At 42.5% G+C, this 23653-nt stretch overlaps 1 protein-coding gene across 1 annotated transcript in view; it reads right to left on the bottom strand.

Annotated features, from left to right (window-relative positions):
• The window catches only part of TNXB (tenascin XB), a 74582-nt gene that overhangs the window by 5660 nt on the left and 45269 nt on the right, over window positions 1-23653 (bottom strand). Inside the window, exons 12-20 of the mRNA XM_018555830.1 lie at window positions 19613-19885; window positions 17362-17664; window positions 16055-16351; window positions 15247-15369; window positions 14137-14274; window positions 13920-14039; window positions 12060-12203; window positions 10967-11097; window positions 10121-10253 (exon numbers count right to left, since the gene is read on the bottom strand). Coding sequence (XP_018411332.1) covers window positions 10121-10253; window positions 10967-11097; window positions 12060-12203; window positions 13920-14039; window positions 14137-14274; window positions 15247-15369; window positions 16055-16351; window positions 17362-17664; window positions 19613-19885 — 1662 coding nt within the window. The remainder of the gene's footprint in view (window positions 1-10120; window positions 10254-10966; window positions 11098-12059; window positions 12204-13919; window positions 14040-14136; window positions 14275-15246; window positions 15370-16054; window positions 16352-17361; window positions 17665-19612; window positions 19886-23653) is intronic.

The raw sequence follows: 23653 nt of genomic DNA, 5'->3' as shown, positions 1-23653 counted from the left end.
TTCACTGCCTGTCCAAAAAAAAGGTCACCCACTGTAATATTTCGTTGGGCCACCTTTAGCTTTGGTTACGGCGCGCATTCCCCATCATTTTGATAAGCTCATACAATATCACAACATTCATATTAGACATGTGCACCAGCAAAAAATGTGTTTAGTTCCGTTTCGTTTTGATTCGGATTTTGCTTTATTTCGTTTTTCGGAATTTGGGTCCGAAAGTCAAATCGTTTCGGAATTCGGATTCGGACGAAATTCGTTTGCGGAAATCCGTACGAACTTTCGTTTCGTTCGTTCGTTGCAGCAAAGTGACATTTAAGAGGGGAAAAAAAACGTTTTTTTTTTGTTCTCGAATGTCACTTTGCTGCAATGAGATTTCGTCCAAAAGACGAAAGTTCATCCCAAAAAAACGAATTAGAAATTCGGATACGTTTGCATTCGTTATATCTGTAATTCGGAATTCGGATACATCCGAATCTCCAAATTTCCGAAATTTCGTCCGAATTTCGATTCGGAACGAAACGAATCGCACATGTCTAATTCATATCCATCCAGAGCTGCATTAATGTTTCACCAAGATCTTGTAGTGATGATGGGAGAGTCTGACCACTGCGTACAGTCTTCTTCAGCACATCCCAAAGATTCTGAATGGGGTTAAGGTCTGGACTCTGTGGTGGCCAATTCATGTGTGAAAATGATGCCTCATGATCCCTAAACCACTCTTTCACAATTTGAGCCCGATGAATCCTGGCATTCTCATCTTGGAATACGCCTGTACCAGTGACATACCAGTAGCCATAGCAGCCCATGCAGTTGCTATGGGGCCTGGGATAGGAGGGGGGTCCCCCATTGGAAAATATGTTCTTAAAAGCTAAACTGTGAAGTTTCCAGTATAGAAGAGCTGAACTCAGACATCAGGATCCTCTTAGCCACAGACCCCACTGTGCTGTGGCATCTGCTTTGCAATCTTAGCAGTATGACTTCTGAACTTGTTCTACAGACTGAAATTAACCCTGTATGTCTAATGCAGTCCAACATCCCAGAGTGTCCTCTCAGCTAATACCTGATCAGACAGCTGAAGATGCGAGAGTTAAAAGAAGTCTGTATTGGAGTAATTGTGTGAAAAAGCACTTATAATTTTGGCAGAATAATAAATGTCATGATGAGTATTATTATTATTACTACAACTACAGCACTGGTACCTTGTAGTGTACTGGCCAAGGTAAATTGAAATCTCCCTGTCACTGCGATAGGGACTGTTGGGAAATCTGACATTTCTGAGGTAAGGGTAAATCTTACAATGAGGACACCTGTTCACTGACAACTAGATGAGAGAGGATTTCCCCTCAATTTGTGGAGACCTTCACTTCCTGTTGAATGTCTTGGGCAGGAAATGAAGGAACCCTTTCTTAATTTATCCAAAACAAAAAAAAGTTATTGGTGATTATTCTCTTTACAATTATTTATAAAGCGCCAACACATTCCGCAGCGCTGTACAATTGTTTAGACAGGTAAGAAACAATGACAAGCATTATTGATATACAGAAACAGTAGGTGAGGAGGACCCGGCCCAAACGAGCTTAGAGTCTAAGACAAAGGGCACCTGAGACACAGATACCACCATGCTAGTCCTGGTACAAGTACTTCTGCTATCACTCTCTGGGAAGCAATAGGATCACAGCTAACAGATGGTACTTCTACAGACCAGTACATAAAATATAATTATAGAAACACGCAGCAGAAAATAAAGACATGATTTTTTTATTTTATTTTTTGCCCGTCGAAACACCCAAAAAGTGAACCAAAAACACACAAAAAAGTGCACAGAAGGGGTGCAATCTAAAGGGTCTGTCTCCCAAAGAGACAGGGCCCATCCCTGATCCCCCAGGGCGCAAGGCTCCTGACGAGGACAAGGCATTCGTGTACACCTGGCCGAAACCAGGCGGACCCATTTCTCGTGTCCAGCCGAAGCCGACAAGCTAGTACAAGGTTGAGGGCTCTCCCGAAGGGAGACCCCCGATTCAGGGGAGGAAGGAACCTGAGGGCCACACATCCTCCCCCTAGACTTCAGGCTAGGCCCGAAGACCCACACCCTCCATCCTATGGAGTGAAAAACACATAAAAAATAGTAAAAGGTGCACATACAAGTGAGAAAAATTAATTTAGAGTGCCAGAGTGCAATACAATGGCTAGGCCTTGCGGCCCGGTAATAAAAATTACCCCTGGTCTCAGCCATAAGGCCTAGCCCAAGAGGCGATGTGCAGCAAAAGGTGTCGTGGCCAAAGTACTGTTCACACAGTGGGGTCCCAAAACTATAGTGCTACCAGGGCACCCCTGGGTCACCACTCCAGGGGGCTTGAACACCCCAGGCTTCGTGTCTCCTCAGCCCATGGCCAGACAAGGTAGACCCGTCCAAATCAGGAGGAATTGGGCCCTGCCAGATACCAGCACTCAAGGAGTACTCCCAACCCCCACTCTATAAGTGAGTGGACGCTTGCTTCGGTTTCCTCCCCATAGCCAGGACCTTTTAGGGACCCCCATCACAAGGCAGGGTACTCAGATTCCTGCCATACCAGACATAAGGCCAGTACAGCGGCTCCTTTCCCCTCCTGCAACTGATAAGAACAGATACTACACTTGATCTTAGCCAGAAGGCAGAGAAGCGATACAGAAGTAAATAAAGACACGAAGACCACTTCATATAAACAATACATTGACTCCTTTTTTCATTCAAGGGTGTGTTTAATGTTATTTTCCTCTTACAAACTTGTGTTCTGCTCTTGGGAACTTTGTAAGCACGCTTATATTGGCTCGATGGAGGGACATATATCTCTATTTCAGTTCAGCCCAGGAGAGCAGACTCCATGGATCCGCCTAGATGATTTCAGCCCTTTAGATATCACACACTCTGTGATGTGTCAGACTGCGGCTCTCCTCCAATGGGACTGACCTTGGGGAGCTGAATTATGGCGGCTCTCTGTTGCACGTTCTTATAGCATAAATCAGAAATGACTCCATGTCTATTCAAAGATTTATGTTACTAGTTCTTGTTGTTGAAAAGATTTTCTGTTGTAAAAATCACAAATCGTTTTTTCTGTCTGGGAGGCGCAAATCTTTTTAGATAAATAAATGTTGAAAACCAAACGTTATAAGCATATTTTGCTACATTTTAATGGAAAATATTCAGTTTATTTTATTTGATTTTTTTACTGTATCAATTGTCTGAAAGTTGCAATGTGATTATCATATTTATCTATATACAGCTGTTGTTCCCTATGTTGATTTATTTATATAATAATGTGTGAATGCTCCCTATGGTGGTCATTTGTATATTAAGTATACTGTATATGAGACTCTGACCTGTGTGGGTGACCTTTGCCAACTGGCTCTTTACATGATTGACAGGTGGTTGAGGCTCATGGTAATCTATGTTGGTTGGGGTTTGTGTAGGAAGCCCCTGGGGTGAAGCCTAGCCTAGGGTTGGGGGTGAGAGTTAGGCAGCATGTGAGATGGTGTCTGCAAGTGATATAAGACAGTCCTGTGCTGCACTGGATGCACAGGGTCCATGATGGAGAGGAGTCAGTGCCTAGCGTAGCATACGCAAGTTGTGGCTCATTGATGATCAGCCAGAAGACATCCCATTAGGTCCCAACATGGTCCAACCCATAGACATTAACTCTGCAAGGGACTGAATTGCTCTGTATTTGCACAGCAATTACCTACCAATAGAGGGATCATTCTGCACAGTGGGATTCAGAATTTTTCTACCTTGAAAAAACTGGGCAAGCAAGGCCGAAGACCAAAGTATAGAGTGGGCTATTCTGTTCTACACATTTAGTAAATACATTCTTAGTAATGTAGAGTTGTGTATATTTCCAGCATCACCAATCCAGCACCATCATCCCTTTTTATATTACAAGTGTTTCATAATCAAAGGAAACCCAACATGTTGGCTGCCATTGCTGACCTCTCCTCCTGAAAATGCTGGTTGTCATGCTGACCCTCTTACTTAAGGTATAGCTCCATTTGTGTTGAGAAAAAAACAATCCATATCCACAATATTATAAAATTTTGTTGCAGTTTCTGACCTGCTTCTGTTCTGAAGAAAAAGCTCTTTGTTTCACAATGTCCATTCCAGACTAATTCCTGAATGTGAGGGTCGGGGTCATTATAACCAACTGGTGGATTTTCTGTGTTCTAATGCGGAGCGTTGCAGTGTCGGCGTCCCTTTAAACTTTAAGGTTTATATTGCCAAAAATGACATTTCTATTGCAGGAGGTGCTTAAAGCTTTACTTGTGTCTTAGTGCAGACTTCTGGGAAAATCAGCCAGCCAATCACACAAGCATGGAATTACATTTCTGGGGTCTTTCCATACATCGACTGTGTAAAGAACACCTCCAGGTTGATATTGCATTGAATTTTTAATTGCCTTTGATTTTGGAACGAATGGAGATTCACAAACGAAAACCGCATTCACTGTTAGAGTTTTGTTCGGTCAAGGTAAAATTTTCCATCCCGCTCATTTGAATCACTGTGGTCAAAAATAATCATCACTTTGATCCCATTAACTAGTAGAAAATTGAATGTACTTTCCAAATATTATTTTTTTAGAAGGAAGCTCTTCTGGTGTACGACCAGCTTTAGACTGTCCCATTTGAACAGGGGTAGCCAAACTTCATCCCTTCTGCTGTGGTGAAACCACAAATCCCATCATGCCGCTGCCTCTGGGGGCCCTGCCTATGGCTGTCAGAGTCTTATAATACATGATGGGGCTTGTAGTTTTACAACAGCTAAAGGCCAGAATTTTGGCTCCCCCTGCACTAGCACTAAGGGAAAATTGTGCAGCTGACTTTGAATATGAGCGGCCATCAAGAAGTCAGACTCAGGAGAACAGACATCTCCGCAATTAATGCGCAATTATAATTTGGAACAGAGCACCTTCCATCGCCAGCCGTTCATCTAACAACAGTCGTCAACAATCTGAAGAAGTGATTTGGAAGGCGCGTTGCTTTTGTCAGCAGAGCTTGGTTGCCGTGACACCGATGATATGAATCAGATGTCATAAATTCTGCACTGACTCCCCCAGAACTTCCAAGAGGGGTGCCAGGAATTCAAAGTCGTTAAAGACATCTTCCTGTTTGTCAAAAGTCAATTAGTTCAACAAGTAAATGGCGCTGAGACTTGCCGTGCGGGATGGAGCCTCCCAGATGTTGAAAGAGGAAAAATGACAGCTGATTTACACGCAGAGGACGTGTTCCACACATGGCGATGGGGAAAATTCGATATAACCCGTCTGGACAATCAAACAGACTTCTTGTTTACACGTCTGTAGGAGACGGTGGCATTTCCACAGCTCACATCAGCACAGATCAGGTTGTGCTGGAGTCTCCTTGTTCAACAACCAGATTCCGCTAAAGGGAACCTGTCATAACGGAAAAATGGCAGCTGCCATTGGCAAATTAAAGGAAGCCTGTACTGAGAACATATGCAGGCTGCCTGTAATGAACTCTTTATAGAAATGCTTGTTGACTGGCTCTTATACTGACCTTAAGGTGTCAGTACTGTCTGAATCACTGAAAGTATGAAGATCATCAATTCTGATTCTCCTCTGACTTCACTGTTTGCATGCGTGTTCCAGGTTACAGAATTTATTTAGGTGGGGAATAGGTAGGAACGGGGTACACAATGGTTGTCCCTGTATTTATATTAGTATAGCCCATGTACAACACCCAGCTACTGGGAAGGTTAGTGTTAGGGTTACAGGGAAGGTTGGTGGTATAGTTTTACAGGGAGGGTTAGTATGAGAATTATACGGATAGATAGTGTTGGGGTTTACAGGGAGAGTTATTGTAAGGGTTACAGGGAGGGTTAGGGATACAGGGAGGGTTAGTGTTGGGTTTACAGAGAGGGTTAGTGTAAGGGCTAAAGGGAGGGTTAGTGTTAGGTTTACTGGGAAGGTTAGTGTAAGGGTTACAGGCAGGGTAATGTAATAGTTACATGGAGGGTTAGTGTTAGGTTTACAAGGAGGGTTAGTGTAAGGGTTACAAGGAGGGTTAGTGTAAGGGTTACAAGGAGGGTTAGTTTCAGGTTTACAGTGAGGGTTAGTGTTGGGGTTACAGGAAGGGTTACTTTTAGGGCTACAGGGAGTGTTAAGGTTGGGGTTACAGGTAGGGTTAGTTTTGGGGATACAGGGAGGGTAAGTGTTAGAGTTACAAGGAGGATTAATGTTAAAGTTACAGGGAGAGTAAGTGTTAGATTTAACGGGAGGGTTAGTGTTAGGTTTACAGGGAGGATTGGGGTTACAGGGAGGATTAGGGTTGGGGTTACAAGGAGGGTTAGTGTAAGGATTACAGGGAGTGCTATGGTTGGGGTTACAGGGAGGGTTAGTTTTAGCGCTATAGGGAGTATTAGGATTGGGTTACAGGTAGGGTTAGTTTTGGGGATACAGGGAGGGTTAGTGTTAGAGTTACAAGGAGGGTTAATGTTAACGTTACAGGGAGAGTAAGTGTTAGGGTTACAGGGAGAGTTAATGTAAGAATTGAAGGGAGGGTTGGGGATATAGGGAGGGTTACAGGGAGACTTAGTGTTAGGGTTAGAGGGAGGGTTAGTGTTGGGTTTACATGGAGGGTAAGTGTATCAGTTACTGTGACACTTTGAAAAGATACAAAACAACATTTTTACCTGTACCAGATAACTGTTGTCAAGAGACATCTTACACATTGTCAAGAGACATCTTAGAAACAAGGAAAACCTTGAAAAATGTTGACTTTAGTAGTGTGTTATATAACGGTTCTGTGGTATCTAAAACTGAGTTATCACATTTGGTTATTGCGTGACTTTGACCCCAGAATGTCCATATAAAAGAAACAGATGTCCTGCGTTATTAGTGTCATTCGTGGCTTCATATCATGATGTCTTCTTTAAAACAATCTCCCTTCCCCAAATGTTTTATTGCTGTTATTTTTCAGAGGTCCTCCGCTTATCAAATAAATATTTATCGGTTTCTTTCTCGTCATATAAACATTGGGATTAAAAGCAATTTATAAAAAAGGAATGCGTCTCTCCGGGGTCCAGCCGCGGCAAACAGATTTAAGTTTTGGCAAAATGAAAAATAGAAACAACTGAAAAAGAAATGTTTGCTCTCGAGCCAGTAATACTATGTAAACGCATAAAGTGTACACACACTTACAAATGTCTCCTCCCTTTCGTGGAGTTTTAGAACCTCCCTTTTTCTTTAAAGTCAAACAATAGTTTTGTTGAGACAAAACAATCCCATCAAAGTCTACTCTGTACAAAAGCTCAAACTGAGCCCAGGGCAGAAGTGTACCACCACAGCCTGTAGGTACACATGATTTGCTGCCTTGCCGAGGGCAGCAGCAAAGTTAAATACGCCGCTGGATACACAACCTCTGCTGCCCAAAAAGACAACTCTTCTAGGATCACCTCTTTAACACAGAGCAGTTTTTTTGTTTTACTGACCCAAATCTGGCTTGGAATATTAAAATAATGTGTGCTAAAAGCTTAGGTGAGACAAACGCATTCCTACTAACGATGCCAAAGAATGTGTGGCCAATAACTATACAAGTAAAGGCCAGCTCTTAGCCTCTGTTGCCTATAGGCCCAGGCCTCCTGTACCTAATGGTTATTGTGTCCCTGAAGTATGCCACTTCTCATGGAGGCAATCGATAATATGAAATCACCTGCACTCCATACTGCGTACAGACCTTGGATGAGAGGTTAGTGCTTGAAGTGACAACACGGATGGCGCCGTGTCAGATACAGTCCATAATAGAAGTCACCAGCACTCGATGATGTGTGCAAGAAGTAAAGCACTTTTTATTACATTGTCACATGCGTCATACAGCCCCCTGTATGACACATGTGACAATGTAATAAAAAGTGATTTACTTCTTGCACACATCATCGAGTGCTGGTGACTTCTATTATGGATTTCTCATGGAGGGACGCAGCTTCATAACCTTTCTCCATGGTCCAGGTAGCTACCTTCAAAGACCAGTTTCTACCTCCATATTTGAGTTCTTAGCAGTGTTCCTCTTCTCTGAACTGCTCAAGCTCAGCCAGTTTGTCTAACCTTTTCATTAAAGCAATTAAGTTTCAGTGAGCTGGTACAGAGTTAATTGGTTTCTGTGTCTCTTCAGCACTGGGGGAACTAAGCAGTGGATGTGGAATCTTTATAGACCTGGATACTTTCTACAAAGAAATCATTGTAGATTTCCTGCCAGTTCAGTTGCAGTTCCTGCAATTTGGGGAAATGTGGCAAAATACGAAAAAATACGGTCATGTGGACAGAGTAGAGTGATGATCGAGTGGGTGGAAGGTGGATAGGGCAGAAAGGCCCAATGATGGAGTGGATGACATGTTGAGTAGACAGAGTGGGCAGAAGATAGGTCAGATAATGGAGTGGGCGTAAGATGTAAATGGCATATGTTGGATAAGGAAAAAGATGGAGCAGACAGAGAGGTATGATGACATGGACAGAAAGGGCCAACAAAAAATGGACAGCAGATGGACTGGACAGCGAGAGCGGATGATGGAATGGGTGGAAGATGGAGCAGACGGAGAGGTATGATAATGAATTGGGCAGAAGAAGACAGAGGGCCAATGATGAAATAAGCAGAAGATGAAAAGGACAGAGGAGTAGTGGTGAAGTGGCCGAAGGACAGAGAGGGCAGAGTGGGCCATTGATGGCATGGGCAGAAGATGGACAGGACAGAGAGGACCCATGAAAATCTGCACATAAAATAGAGAAGACAGAGAGGGTCGATGATGGAGTGGACAGAAGATGGGATTCAGAAGTGGTGCCAGTGATGGATTGGGAAGATGGATTGGACAGAGTGGGATAATGATAGAGTGGACAGAGGATGAGGAGGCTAAAGAGGGTCAAAGATGAGTGGGTAGAAGATGGAATAGCCACATGGGGACAATGCTGGAGTGGGCAGAAGATGGAGAGTACAGAGAGGGCTCCTGATGGATTGGGTGGAAAACGGAGAAGACAAGGAGGGCTAATGATGGAGTGGGTGGAAGGTGGACAAGACAGGGACGGTTGATGATGGAATGGTCATAAGATGGAGAGGACAGAGTGGGCTGATAATGGGATGAGCAAAACAGGGAAAGAGGACAGAGAGTGTGTGAAAGATGAATTCAGGATTTGATGCCTGCATGGAAAAGTTTGAGACCTCACCAACTATAAAACCCAAGTGCAGTAAACATAATGGAATTGCTAGAGCAGCCCCCAGAACTGTAGGAGGTGATCTTTGTTTTGATAAATATTTATGTAGGGAAAGTCCTTGCTTGTTTGTGAAAATTGAGCCAGGAGAATTGCTGACTTGCCCATTTTACTTCTAAATATTTACATAAAGACCTGTTTGAACTGCAGTGAATCGTACAATTAAGGAATCCAAGCAACTGTGATTCATAAACTGTATGACTCTTTGCAGACTCCACATGGCATATCAAAATCAAAATTAGCCAAATTTCAAACCAAATTACTCATCATTATTTCTGACGGAATATTTTCAAGTCCCTATTTTAATTATAGACAGTTGAAGAGCCTCACCATTTTAAGGTTGGATAACGAAGAGCATCTGCTGCACAGCAAAAGCTGAGACAGTGGTCAGCCAAGCTGTGGTGACAACATTGTAGGGCTGTAGCAACTGTTCACCCCTTTAGGGTGCTAAATGTGAAGTTGTCTGCTGATCACAGACAGGAGATGTTTCACCAAGAATGATTGACAAGAGAAATATCTGTCCATCTTCTTTTCACATCACCCAACTGCAGAGACCCACCCCAATTGTAACTCAACAGTATGAGGTTCACACATTTGGAGTAATAATTTCCTTTTCTTTTAAGAGAAAAGAACAATTGATACTTATTTCAACAGAGAGTTTGCAAAATACTAGAATATCTATTTGTGTAATAGGAGTTTCCAATGCTTGATATTCCCTCCCAAAGAAGCCAAACATGACCCAGTTCTCATCCAGTCATCAAGGCCAACGCTTGAATTGGGCAATTCACTTTCAAATACTGGGCTGTGCATTGCAACCCTAAGAAGCACAGATTGACTCAGGACTGGTGAAGGAGATTACTGAAGCTGTTGTCACTCACCCGTAGTGAAGGAGGTGGAGATGGGAGCAGAAGCGGAGCCATGTCGAAGGGCGTGGAGCTGAACTGTGTATTGTGTGGTTGGGTCAAGCTGATTCAACAAGAAGGAGGTGATATTGGATAGCAAATGGATTTCCTACAAGATGGAAAAAAATGTGACAAGGTATCATCCAGAGCATCTCAATTATATAGGTGATGGGGATGGAACTTTATCCCTACTCAGTAATAATATCATCTCCTATCCAATCCAATATTGTCTGCTGGTTTTGACAATGTGGCCAGTGGTGGGGAAAGTCTTCTACGATCCACAGCAAAAATGCCTTTGTAGGCTCCGCCTCCCCCTCCAAACTCGCAGCAACAAATTTGTGATAAATGAATGCACACAATAGAGGTGGAGAGAAGCAGAGAAGAGTCTAATTAAATATGAGCTGCTCTGTATAGGCACCACCACCAATCAGAGTGACATCTGTACTGCAAGCCAATTACAAAACAGATGCCTGAAAGTGGTTGCTGTAGGTGACAGGGCACATAAGAGACATTTTTTTCGATACTAGTGATTTGAATCGACTCAAACCTACTTCTGCTTTTATCTCAGCTGGGACCATCAGGTTTGCTGAGATATATTCAGTTTTCTTCCAAGCATACAACCAGTGCTGGCATTTCTTTTTAAGTCCACCTTGCTTTGCAAAGTGAACATCATGGGTGCAAACTGTACTAAATCATCATTTATAAAGATTTCAGGAAAACTGAACCAGAAACCATGTTACTTTGCCTTAAACTTTGTGTTGTCACCTCCACCCTAGGCGAAAGTTTAATGCCTCAACTGATGAAGTAAAAAGTCCATCCTACCTTCGCTTCACCTTGCGGTGTTTGGTAGGTGAGCAGATAGGCATCAGGTTCAACATCTGGCGCTTCCCAGGTCAGCACGGCAGTTCGGGCTGTGATCTGAGTGGCCGTGAGGTCACGGGGAGTGTCAGCACCTGGACATTGTGACAATTGAAACATTCTTTTAAAAGGAACCTATAGTATTATTATTTTTCTTAGATAAACCAATAACCATGATTTGCTTAGTGCCCTTTCTTACGATCAGTAAGAGCCCCAAGTGAGAAATGGCACCTCCACACAGCAATGAAGACACAGCAGTGAAGTATTTGTTGCTGAAAGGAGCCATGCAACAGGAAACATATCCCAGAATAGATTTCAGGCTTTGAAGGAACAGACGACTTACTAAGACTCTCAGCAGAACTGAATACAGATGGATTAAGCAAAGTATGTGACTTAAAGTGGTCTACTTGTAAACAGTCTGTCGATCTGTACGCATAGAGGCAAAAATGGAGGTTCTTTGTATAGTTTCAGGTCAAGTGTAATGTAATGTAATTCTGTATTATGGCCACTAGATGGAGCTGAGGAACATAGGAAATAAATACTTATTTCCCGTGCTCCTCAACTCCATCCAGTGCCCATAATGTGGTTTTTACCTGATATTACATTCAACCTGAGAAGAAAATCCTTTGCCAGCTCCCTTAAATGTTATTTAATCTCCTGTATTTAGATGTTTGTTTGGAAGTCAGCTTTAAAAAATATATAGATTTTACCTAACACCAATATAGTTTCCCTTCGGTAACTTAGAATTTCCTGGCAGGCTTACTAGGCAAGACTCCAAGGCTGGTCCAAGCATCACTTGTCTCTGTAACTATGTGAAGCACACAGCTTGCCCTACCCAGGCTAGAAGTTGCTTTTGTCACCTGCTGGTTTTGTTGCAGCACTTTGCATTCACCTTAACATATTGGAAAGCATGGAGTAGTAGCGTCAGTATTTCACACAGAATGGCGGCACACATTTCCTGAAAATTGTTCTTTGAGGGTGAATGCATGAATGCATGAATCAAAAGAAACCAGGGAACACACAATTTACTGTATGAGAATAGTAAATGACGGCTTACTAGTGGTGAAGGAGGTGGACGATGGCGCACTGGTTGCGGGTCCATGTTGACTTTGCACGCTTACAAAGTACTCTGTGTGAGGATGTAAGCCAGACAGAGGAAGCTCAGTTTTGTCTCCAGGAACCGGTACGGTGATCAACGGGACTGCAAGAGAGCAATGGATGTATAAGAGGTGGGATGGATCTAAGGCCGATCATAGAAGACTGGTGTTCTATTAGCAATGGCAGAGAGAGAGAGAGACACAAGGCATGATAATGGATGTATTACAAAGGTGTAACTAATCCTAGGGTTAGGGTTCTAAGTCGTAAAATGAATGTGACATTAACAAAACATTAACTGAAGGTGAAACAATCACTGTAATTTTAAACACCTTCAGTGAATGTTTAGTGAATATCACATTTATTTTTTTTCAAATCTACCCCTAGTCTATTCCACATGCACCAGAGGGATACGCATTCAGTGAATGTTTGGTGATTGTCACATTCACTATTTTGCAAATCTACCCCTAGTGTTCTTTAGAATAAGAAGCATTTATATATTCCCTTCTCAAAGACGTTCTGTCGCCCTGACACATTTCCTACCCTGGGGTAACAATGCTGCTCCTCCATTCCTACAGTACAATGAGTGAGCGTTGTCACCCTGGGACGCAGAATGTGTTACTGGGATCACCTGGTGAAATTCATGAAAAAAAGCCTAAAAATATAAAACAAATGCAGACACTACATCTAAGGACTAGTCAGGTGAAGAATATTACATCTGTTTTACATTTCTGTTCTCTAGTTTGGAAACACTTTATTATAAGTTGTACAATGTATGTAGTATATATTATTTGTATGTATTATTTTTAGATTTTTCAATATCTTGATTGTTTTTGTCTAGTAAGTATGAAATATTACATATAGTACACTGTAAATACTCCCTGTGTACTACTTCCAGCCAGCAGGAATAGCTTTAGGCTTCTTTTTAAATGTTTATCATGCTTAAAAAGGATACAGAGTTTTAATAAGACAGAGGCAGCCACAAAACAGAGATGAAATTGTTTTTTTGTATTGCTTTAGAAAACGCCATAAAAAGCCAATGTCATGGGTGTATTACATTTTTATTTCCATAATATCTCAACAGGTGAAATAGTAAATAATATAGCATTTGGTAAAAGAGATAAATCTCACCCCAAACCATTATAGTTTACCCTTTAAGTGAAGGTTACCTCTGTTACAGGAACATTTAGAATGATGGTTTCTTTGCAGTACCCTGAAAAATTTACCTTTTTTCCTGAATTCCTGCTGAAAAATAGCAGTACACTTCCTGTGCCTAGGCACTCCGCTTCTAGAGCCTCATAGCTGTATACCTGCAGTGTGAGGTCTAAGGCACTGCTGCCTCTGACTGCTGGTCTCACTGGATTTGGAGATGTTACTACTATGCTGTTCTTCTTGCTGGGGAGGATGCTGTATCTGAGGACCTGCAGTGTAAGAATCTTACTGATTTAGCTTTATTCATTCTGGGCCTTCCTTTACCTACTCTATTGCCTCTTGTATTTTACCCCTCCAGTCATCAGATCACCACTCATTAAGGGTCAGCTTTGACATGAGACACAGTCCTGTGCCTCTACCAAGATGGCAACCTCCACACAGAGACAACAACAAGAACATGGCATGGTAAGTCCAGACCATAGCAATACTGGTGACTAGTCCTTTGGCCCCCACTTGCCTTCTGTGGGCACAGCTTTCAGAGTTCATTGGAAATAAAGTGGTGTAGTGGTTAGACTTTCAACCTGACTTGTCGGTCCGCAGCAGTACACACTGAAGCTCCACCCTAAATCCACAGACATATCTAGAAATAACAGAAACATTCAACTCTTACTGTTCTCTGCTCTGTAGGTAATCAAATACTGATCCACAGGTCCAGTGGGGGCTTCCCAACGTAGAAGAGCTGACACTTCAGTCACGTCATGTGCACGCAAAGATCGGGGGCCGCCTCCAGCTAAGAAACAAGACCCGAAATTAGAAAATCTACCATTATCTTAAAAATGTTATCTGATTGGTCTTTGTGGACCATAGCACAGCCATATAAGACTCACCTGTGGTGAGGTAGCCTGTCAGTGGTGAGCTTTCCTCGAACCCTCGCATCGTAACAACGGTAACCTCATATTTGGTTCCTGGAGTCAGCCTTTTCAGTGTTGTGGTGGTTCCAACCACATTTACACTCTCCGGTTCTCCTGCAGCAGAATAAAGTTATAAAATAAAACACGAAGTTCAGAGTACATCATTGGCGAGTACAGAGTGCTCGCCAATGGCTTTATTGTTGCCTGTGTCCATTTTTCTTGTAGGCGGCAGTAAAACCCAACAGCCTGAGAATTTTAAGAATTCCTGAATCCCTCAAAAGACTCCAAGAAAAGGATTTTAAGGTGTACAAAAATCCTATTTTTTTGTTATCTCATTGCATCTGATCTCTTCCAGCCATGTGCTCCAGTGCTGGCTGCATCGTATTGCTCAGGACCAGTTTTCTTGATGGTGACAGTGGCAGAACATGCCAGAGCAAAGACTGCCGGCATGGCTGTTGATAGTCTCCACTAAAAGTGCATGTGACTGGGCGACAACACAGGACAGCAATTGAGAGTAAGAGACAATGCATTGTCACCCCTTCACAGGAAGTGCCTGAACATCGACTTTCCATGGCAGGATCAGCAGATATTATTTTATTGAAAGATGCAAAATTGTAAAAGTGTCTGTGAAGGTTCTCATTTATCCAGGTCATGGTATATCTGTTAAAAAATAAGTGAATGCAACTGGACTTGTTGTATTTTTTTCTTGAAGACGTTTCACTGGACATTCCAACCAGCTTTCTCAATTCAGAATTGAGAAAGCTGGTCGGATGTCCAGTGAAACGTCTTCAAGAAAAAATACAGCAAGTCCAGTTGCCTTGACTTATTTTTTAGAGATAAAATTGTAAAAGGTTGAAAGTTGCTTCTGAAACCACATTAGCATGTTTACAAATTATGAGATTTTAGTGGCTGGGTTTCCATATATTTTAAAGATGGCCAGACCCCTCTTCCAGCAATATTTTGAATTAAAGATGTTTTCATATGAAGGAATAAGATTGACAGCTTAATAGAAATATCAGACACGCAGAAATGGTAGCAAATTGGTGGGTGACGGCTATTTAATGGGAAAGGAAAGGAGACTATTACCTCCGTCGGCTGGCTCGTAGGACACTTTGAAGGTGGTTGTGTCAGGACTTGGTGGATCCCAAGTGACGATGGCTGACTTCTCCTGAATATTGCTGAATTTTAGTTTTTTCGGGGGCTCCAGATCTTGAATGGAAAAAACATGACACCTTCTGAAAGATTCTACAATTAAAGGGTATTTTAATCCACAGCATTTTGTTTTTCTTTCATTTTGGATGGAGAAGGAAAGGGTTTTATTGACATCTACTGTATGTCTCATTGGAGAAGATTTTCCTTCATTTCCTGTCATGTAGACACAACAGGGAGTGAGGGGAAATCTCTCCAAAGTAAGGAAAATCCATTCTTACACAGTTGTTACCATTAGAAGAGTTTCTCTTTTCCAGTCACTACTCACTACAGTTACTACAGTCACTACAGTTGTTACCATTAGAAGAGTTTCTCTTTTCCAGTCACTACTCAAAATTTTGGATTTTCCCATCACTTTTAGCCCTGGGGACAATGGTCACAAGAACATATCGAGAGGCTCATTCTCGCTAGTGGGGACAAAGACAGGAATATAACCCTGATTGAGGTTCTAACCCTACACTAATGCTTTTGACTTAGATACACTATAACTGAACATAAAAGGTTCCAGCAACCAATGAGATGTTTGCTTTCATTTCACAGCTGCTTTAGAGAAACAAAAACACAGGAATCTGATTGGCTGCTAGGAGGAACATGCCCCTTTGCAAAGAGTTACAAGCCAATCAATTGTCATCAATTTCCCTAGGGTATTTGTACCAGAAGTGAGTTGAACACTGTTTATCCTTACCTAGAGGTGCTGTCTTTCCTGTGTTTTGCATACTGCTTTGCTCGTTCCCATCTCGGATGCCGTGTAATGTGACTGTGTAGACCGTGTCAGGTTGTAGACCAGACAGAAGAAGGTTCCGATCCGTGCCATCAGCTGTCACGGTGTTCAGTGGCCCATCCTGACTTTCAACTTTGTATCGGACAAGGAAGGACTCGAAGGAGGCCTCTGGAGCCTCCCAGGAGAGGTGAATGGCATGTGGACCATGAGTAGATATGTAGAGTTCGGTGACCACAGGAGGACCAACAGTCTCAGGATAATCTGAAAAAGTAGAAGACCGATTTACACATATAAACACATATAAAAAAAGAAATAAGACAATCTCATGAACACAACAAGCCATATCATCAGCATCATCTAACCCTCTCCTCCCCAGCTGTACTGTCCCTGGCCCACTGCTTCCCATATTTCTAATGTGTCCTGTCATTTTAGGGAAATATTGTCCTATAGGTGTGTCTGGCCAATTTCATGTGAAAGAGTCAGTATAGGTGATCTGAGTAATGGACAGGCAGCTTTTACATCCCAGAGGATCCCAACTGTCTCTTTGGCTTGTGGCATCAAATTGCAAGATTGTGAATTGAAGCATCACGCTGTTTAATAGTCCAGATACATCTTTATTCAATGTAGGGTTGAGGGTACAATATAGAAATAGCCAAATGTATTGGCTTGAAATTGATTACCATTTTGTCCCATGTGTGAGAATGCATAAAGCACTTCAGCAGCTGACTTGGAATTGAAAGTGCACTGCCCCATCCTAGAGGTGGAGATATTCACAGGTTGTTTTGGTGTGCCCACCTATGTCCTAGCAACCAATTATATTGTGAGGCTCAGCTACCAGTCAATCAATGGTGATGTGGACACAAGAGGTTTGGAGGGGGGGGAGGGGGGGGGGACTGGCCAAATCGTTCACCCATTCGGCAAACTGCTTGGGTCAAACTCATGGTTGACTTGAACCTGGAGCTCACCTCTACTGGACATACACTTTAACTAAACTGAATTTATTCATGCACGAAAATAGACAATTAATGAGGCTGTTGACAAGGATATGGGTCCTATAGGAAATGTGGTGGAATGTTGTTTGCTTTAAGGTCACCACAAAGAACTCAAGGACACACTTTGCAACTGGAAGAAAATAGGTCATGCTCCATGTTCTTATCCATATAAAGATTAGAAAGTAAGAGATAAAATCTGGCTGGTTGCTATAGACATGATTTTCCTTTGCTTTAGTTTTACTAAATCAATTCAGTGGTCTCCAGTTTTCAGTACAGTACCTGTCTGGACCTGAGTGGACAGTGACTCGCTCCTCTTGTCTCCCCTTAGTCCGTACACAGTGAACTCATACTTCTGAGATGGTAGCAGTCCTTGAACGATGGTGCTGGAGTCTTGTCCTGGAATCTGAAGCTCCCTTATACCTCCCTCAGGTTCTCTATACTGCAGTACAATCCAGTCGAAGAACAATATTCCTTCCACCAGCCATGACAATGTTACAGAGTCCTTCGTCACTTCTGTAGACTTGAAATTCACCAGACGAGTGACAGGAGTACTAGGTGTAGTTGGAACAACTTTTCCTGGGGCTGTAATAAGGTAAGACATTACTATGGACATCAGACAGTTACATTTGGCACTTATGTTATCCTTATTTTGTAGACTTAGGTTCAAATAGTAAATTGTCTGTCTAGTGTCAGATACATCACATGAAATATGGCATCCTCTGCCTCAACTGTAAGGAAAGGTCAACGTGCAGGAAATCCTTCCTGTGCTCCAGATCTCTGAAAGGTTAACTGAACTAAGTTTGCTCTATAAGGTTTCGATCTTTGGAAAGATTTCCTGTAATGAAAACTCAACCTCAAATTAGATACTTGCAGAGTGAGAGTAAAGTGCAAGGGGATGCTGAGGATGCTATAATTCTTCATGACGCTGGGATTCAGCATGTACTCCTTACTGAAAACGCAAAAAAAAGAAAAAAGCAAACCTATAAGGAACCATGATCCCTGTCTTTATAAAGATTTTTGCATGTGCTTTCAGTAAATGCAGTTCGGCCCTTTCAAGAAATAAACAAGGACTTGTACACTTTAGAATGGATTGATCATGTCTTTATAGTAAAATCAGAACCTCCCGCTGGGCCCACATTTTGAAAAATTTCAAAAGTTGCCATAAACAAGAAACTGTAAGAAAGTTGAATAAACAAAGTTAAATTTGATCTAGTGTTTTTTTCTTTAAAAAAATAAAATTAAGTTTTAATTTGAAAGATTTCAGTTGTCATGTTGGTTTTCTGTGCAAATGGTAGTCCTCTTTTGGGAGCTGTATGAGAAGCATCAAAGTCAATATTGCCAAAGTCGTCTTGGATGGAGAATTATAAATATAATCACTTTTATTTAATACACTTAAGAGAGACTGTCACCAGACCGTTTATTTCAACAATATTTTCAATTATTTCCCTTGCTTTTTTCCCAAGCAAATGGTAGTCTTCTTTTGGGACATGTATGAGAAGCATCAGAGTGATAGCCAAGGACATTCTTGGAAAGAATATGATTAATCTATTCACTTTAGATTCAAAATATTAAAGAGATACTGTTGCCAGACCATTCATTTACAAAAACAATCTTCTCTTGTGCATTTAAAGTGACATTAAAGTCAAAAATGTTTTGCCCTCCCCCCAATGTTAATGTCAGGACTTACCTTAAATGATGTTTCTTAATCTGATCTTCTTCTTTCCTGTCCTTTTCATCTGTCCCTCCAGCATTGCGGTGGGTCTCCGATCCAGCGCTGACTCCTCTGAGCTTGCTGGCACTTCCTGTCCCACGGTGTCTGCATGTGGGTGCACACGTCCATAGACTTACCTTGTGTCTTTCCTCGCGTCCCGGCCGAAAATGTGATCTGCGCATGCACCCGCCCCAAGATCCTTTGCGGCCGAGAATTTTCACATTTTCACTCTATAGCAGCTAACTCAACCAATGTTCCTCTTGAGGTTGATAGGGGTTCCTTGAGCAGTGTGTGACAGTCAAGTGACACTCTACACTATCCCCCTTTTCTTCTCTACTGCCTGCTACATAGAGTGTTAAGTAATGAGAGGAGGGGAGGAGGAGCTTGGCCAGCACGGGTATTATTTAGACACTCCTAGGATAGCACAGGGCTATGGCATGCAAGAATGTAGGGCAAGAAATGTTGGGCCAGTACAGACAGTAATTAGACACTACCAGAAGAGCAGAAGGCTAAGTAATGCAAGAAGAGAGGGGGTTGTACTAGGGAATCCGCTTTTCCTAGAGTGGTCAAATTTCCTAGCAAGTTCAAAGGCATACTGCATGCCAAAAAAGTGTTTATGGGAAGGAAGAACACTGGAAGTAAACATTTCAAACTCTTAATTGTTCTGTGCTTTTTTCTGCAATTTTTGAAGTTGCTTTCAGAGTCTCTCTAAATTAACTGATACACAGAGAAGACAAAAAGAAATGCATGATCTTACAGAGTTCACGTGGAAAGGGGCAATGTCTATTGGTTGACAGCATGTGTTGGTTGTTCCATTACCTGTGGTGGTCTCCAGTGTAACGGCTTTGCTCCTCTTTCCTCCTGTAAGCCCATACAGAATGAATTTATATTTCTTCCCAGGTTTCAGATCTTCAACGCTAAGCGTGCGCTGCTCTCCATCCAATGTGAGCTCCTTGGGTTTGCCCTCCACATCGCGGTACAGAAGAAGGAAGGAGTCGAATTCCCCTCCACTCACTTCCCAGGAGAGACGGAGGGAGTCACTGAGGATGTCAGATGCAAAAAGTGACTCCAGGCGAGGAGGAACGGATTTCTCTGCAGAAGGAAAAGCGTGAGATGAACAGTAGTATCAGAACTCCATCACCCATCAGATGATTACTGAATACAAGATGTACTAAGATACAAAAATGACTGACTCTTTTATTAGAAAAAACACTCCCAGCATATCCAATCATGTTATAACATCAGCATTGTACTAGAAATACTATCTAGAAGTGTCTGTAGATGGTCATCACTAAACATTTCTAATGGCACCTTTGTTGTCATTTTTAAGATAGGGAGGAAGTTCCTTTTTAAAGGTTATATAAACCCCAACAACGCCCTTCTCCTATTTGGTCTCTTTTGGTCTGTTAAATGTATTCTGAAAGCGCTGGGGTGCTGGCTGTCAGAATACATGTTACAGGGAAAAGCCCCATTCCCCCCACCCCCTTCTTCAGGGCTTAAACATACGCTTTGTAACTAAAACCAGCACAGTGGCGTAGTGGTTAGCATTTCTGCCTTGGAGCACTGGGAATCTCCAGTTCAGGGCCAGGACATTATCTGTATTGAGTTTGCATGTTCTCCCTGTGCTTGTGTGGGTTTCCTCTTACACTCCAAAGACAAGTTGGTAGGTTTACTGGCCCTAGTAGATGTACTGTATGTATGCATATGAGATAAGGACCTTAGGTTGTAAGATTCTTGAGGGTGGGGACTGATGTGAATTAATAGTATGTAAAGTGCTGCGTACATTGACTTTACACACTCATAAAATAGAGCTGAAGTGTCAGGGTTTCCTCATGGAAATGAAAGTGGCTGAATAAGGTTAAAAACATTAATGTCTGGCTTCTATTACAATTCATACATTTAATCACTGAAGAAGAGGGAGGCTTGCTCCCGAAACCTGTTGCCTGTTCCTAATCAAACATTTTAAACCAATCCCCAAGCTACATGATCATGTTTACTCCTAACTCCACACCCAAGAACAGATTATGTGTTGAACAGTTAATTCACTGTGATTAAAGAGGCAGCAGCCTATGACAACATCAGGTCTCTATACATGCAGCCACTATAGGTTTATAGAGTATTACAGGAGTAAGCAACCTCAGCCCTCCAGCTGTTGTGAAGCTACAAGTCCCATGAGACATTACAAGACTCTGATACCCACAGACATGTCTCCAGCAGCAGAAGCATGGTGGGAGTTGTAGTTTCACCGCAGCTGAAGTGCAGAGGTTGGCTAGTGGTTGGAATATTGCCTCTTTATATAGATAAATGGTCCAGTGCTATCACACCGACCAGATATAACAAAGTCCTGAAAAGCAATAAAGAAACAGACAGAAGTTTTAATTCTTCCCTTCATGTCATGGACATTTTGGTTTCCCCTCATACTATGTGGCTGCATGAGTGACAATAGGAATGGTGGGAGTGTATCATACATTGGTTATGTACCCAGCCATCTGTGAACTACATCTTCCAGAAGGTGCTGTTAAGTCTGGAGGAGGAGTATGTGTTCCTAGAAAGGCTGTATTTGGATGCAGAATGCCCTAGGTAACACCCACATGTGACGCTGAGCCTCCATGATTGAAAGAACTGAATTCCAATGACCAAAAGTGGTGGGCCAAGGGCAGTTAAGCTGGCAGAGAAAGGGATAGATGATGCTAGACATTAGGGATGCAACAATATCGATACTAGTATCGGTATTTGTGGCGATACCGAGTATTTGGGAGAGTATTTGTACTCGCCCAAATGCTCCAATGCCTAGCCCGATACCCGAACTTAATGACTCGCCGCCTGGCTTCGTAATTGGTCGAGAAGCTGGCCAATCAGGAAGTCAGGCGGCGAGTCATTACCCGCGCCCCGGCTTCCTGATTGGCCAGAAAGCCGGCTCCATGCTTCCTCGTTACCTGGTGATTACATGCCGCATGGCTTCCTTTTTGGGACTTTCGGTATCGGCGAGTACCGAAACAAAAATATCGGTACTCATACTTGATGCCAAAAGACCGGTATCAGTGCATCTCTGCTAGACATCCTACCCGGAAATGAGTCGGGCTCTATCTGACTTGCTGCAGCGTCTAATGCACATTGTGAGAAGTGCACAGTGTGCAGTGACATCAGAGGAAGCCATTTGAGTCCTGGAGAGGAGCCGGTACAACTGTGCAAGACTGAAGAAGTTTCAAACTTCTCACAAATAGAGTCTTCAACATAGACAATCTTATTAGAGGACTAAATAAAATACATTCTACTTTTCAGGAACGAGTCCCAAGATGACAATAAACTCCAAATTAGAAACATGTTTTGGGATGGAATCTGGCTCCAAGTTTAAGGCTAAAAAAAAAATCAAAAGCCGAGTTTTACAGCCTGTCCCATGAACGATGGCAGAGCCAAAGCACTCATCCGAGAATCTGTTTCCTATAATAATGAGATCTTCAAATTCATTCAGACACAGAGGGGAGGAGGCTGACGCTGAATCAGCCATCCTCGGTTCTAGAAATGTCTTCCAGGGTCAGGAAATAAAGTGTAAATTTCACTTTATAAATGTTGAACATCGTGTGTAATATTATCTATGTATTTACTTGTTTATTTGGTTTTATTGTTTCTCTAAACCTCAGTGTATCAGTACTGCACAGGTAGACCTCTGAGAACCTAAAGGGGTCTATTTATAAACAATTTGCAGAGCCATTCACTCTGTGAATCTCTTTTCAGGCCAAATGTAATAACCGGAAAATACCGTATTATGACCACTAGATGGAGCTGAAAAGCAATGCACTGTGATGCAACCTACCCGAGATGCATTGCTTCCGCACATTAAATCACTAATGCCCAAGAGGACCAGGAAGTGGAAAAACAGTAATTGTAAGTTAAATTAGGATGATGTCATATTCTCATGCAGAACTAGCCAGTTTATTATGACCACCTGATGTTTGTAGGCAAATTAGCTATAATTAGCTATAATTTCGCACTGAAGTTGCTAGAGGGCCAGACCATTATAAATAGGGAAGCAGGTTGTTTACCACGACAGTAGAAGTGATTATTTCTGAAGATACGGGTAAACAACGTGATTTAACAGCCTTTGAACGTGGGACGATTGTTGGCGCTCGGAGCCATGGAGCGAGTATCAGCAAAACAGCAGAATTCGTTCAATATTCAAGAGCAGCTGTTGTTAAAGTGTTTAAAGACTGGACTGTCAGCCGAAAATCTGGGTCTGAACGTGCGAATTGTGGCCGTCAGCGACTAGTCAATGTTAGGGCAGAACGGAGAGTGGCAAGACTGGTACAAGACAACAGAAGGGCAACAGTGCAGTGTCAGATTCCTCGCATCACCTTTCAACATCTCGTGGAGTCATCTCGTGCCCCAACGAAGTACTGATGGGGTGGTCATAATAATCTGGCCACTCAGTGTATGTCCCCCTATATTAAAAGGAATAAATCCACTTCAGCGTTGTCCTCTCCTCATCTGCAGTTCTGTGCCGCCATTTTTTTTTTTCGCCATGAGGAACCAGCTGTCTCTTCCTAATCCTTGCATCCAGTCACCTTATGACGTGGCACAAGTTCTCGCACATGTGCGGTCTCTTTTTATCCTTTATCATAGCCGCAGAAGGGAGACATTGCACACATTCTCTGTTTGCAGATCTGTTGCCTCCCGGGATATGTGACGTTGGGTATCCCAGGAGGCTACAGGATAGAGGCTGACACATCAGACTCGCCTAGGCAAGAATGGAGGATGGAAGGGGGCTGGTGCAAACCAATGAAGAAAAGCAATATAGAAGCTAGGGGGAAAAAGGTGACTTTTAAATATTATTGAGGGAGAAGAATTCCAATGGGAGGAGAT

The sequence above is a fragment of the Nanorana parkeri genome, unplaced genomic scaffold (genome assembly GCF_000935625.1).
Source record: "Nanorana parkeri isolate BGI_ZX_2015 unplaced genomic scaffold, ASM93562v1 scaffold215, whole genome shotgun sequence".
Taxonomy (NCBI): Eukaryota; Metazoa; Chordata; class Amphibia; order Anura; family Dicroglossidae; genus Nanorana; species Nanorana parkeri.
Note: the sequence above shows the minus strand (reverse complement) of the source record. Positions and strands in the feature narration are given on the sequence as shown.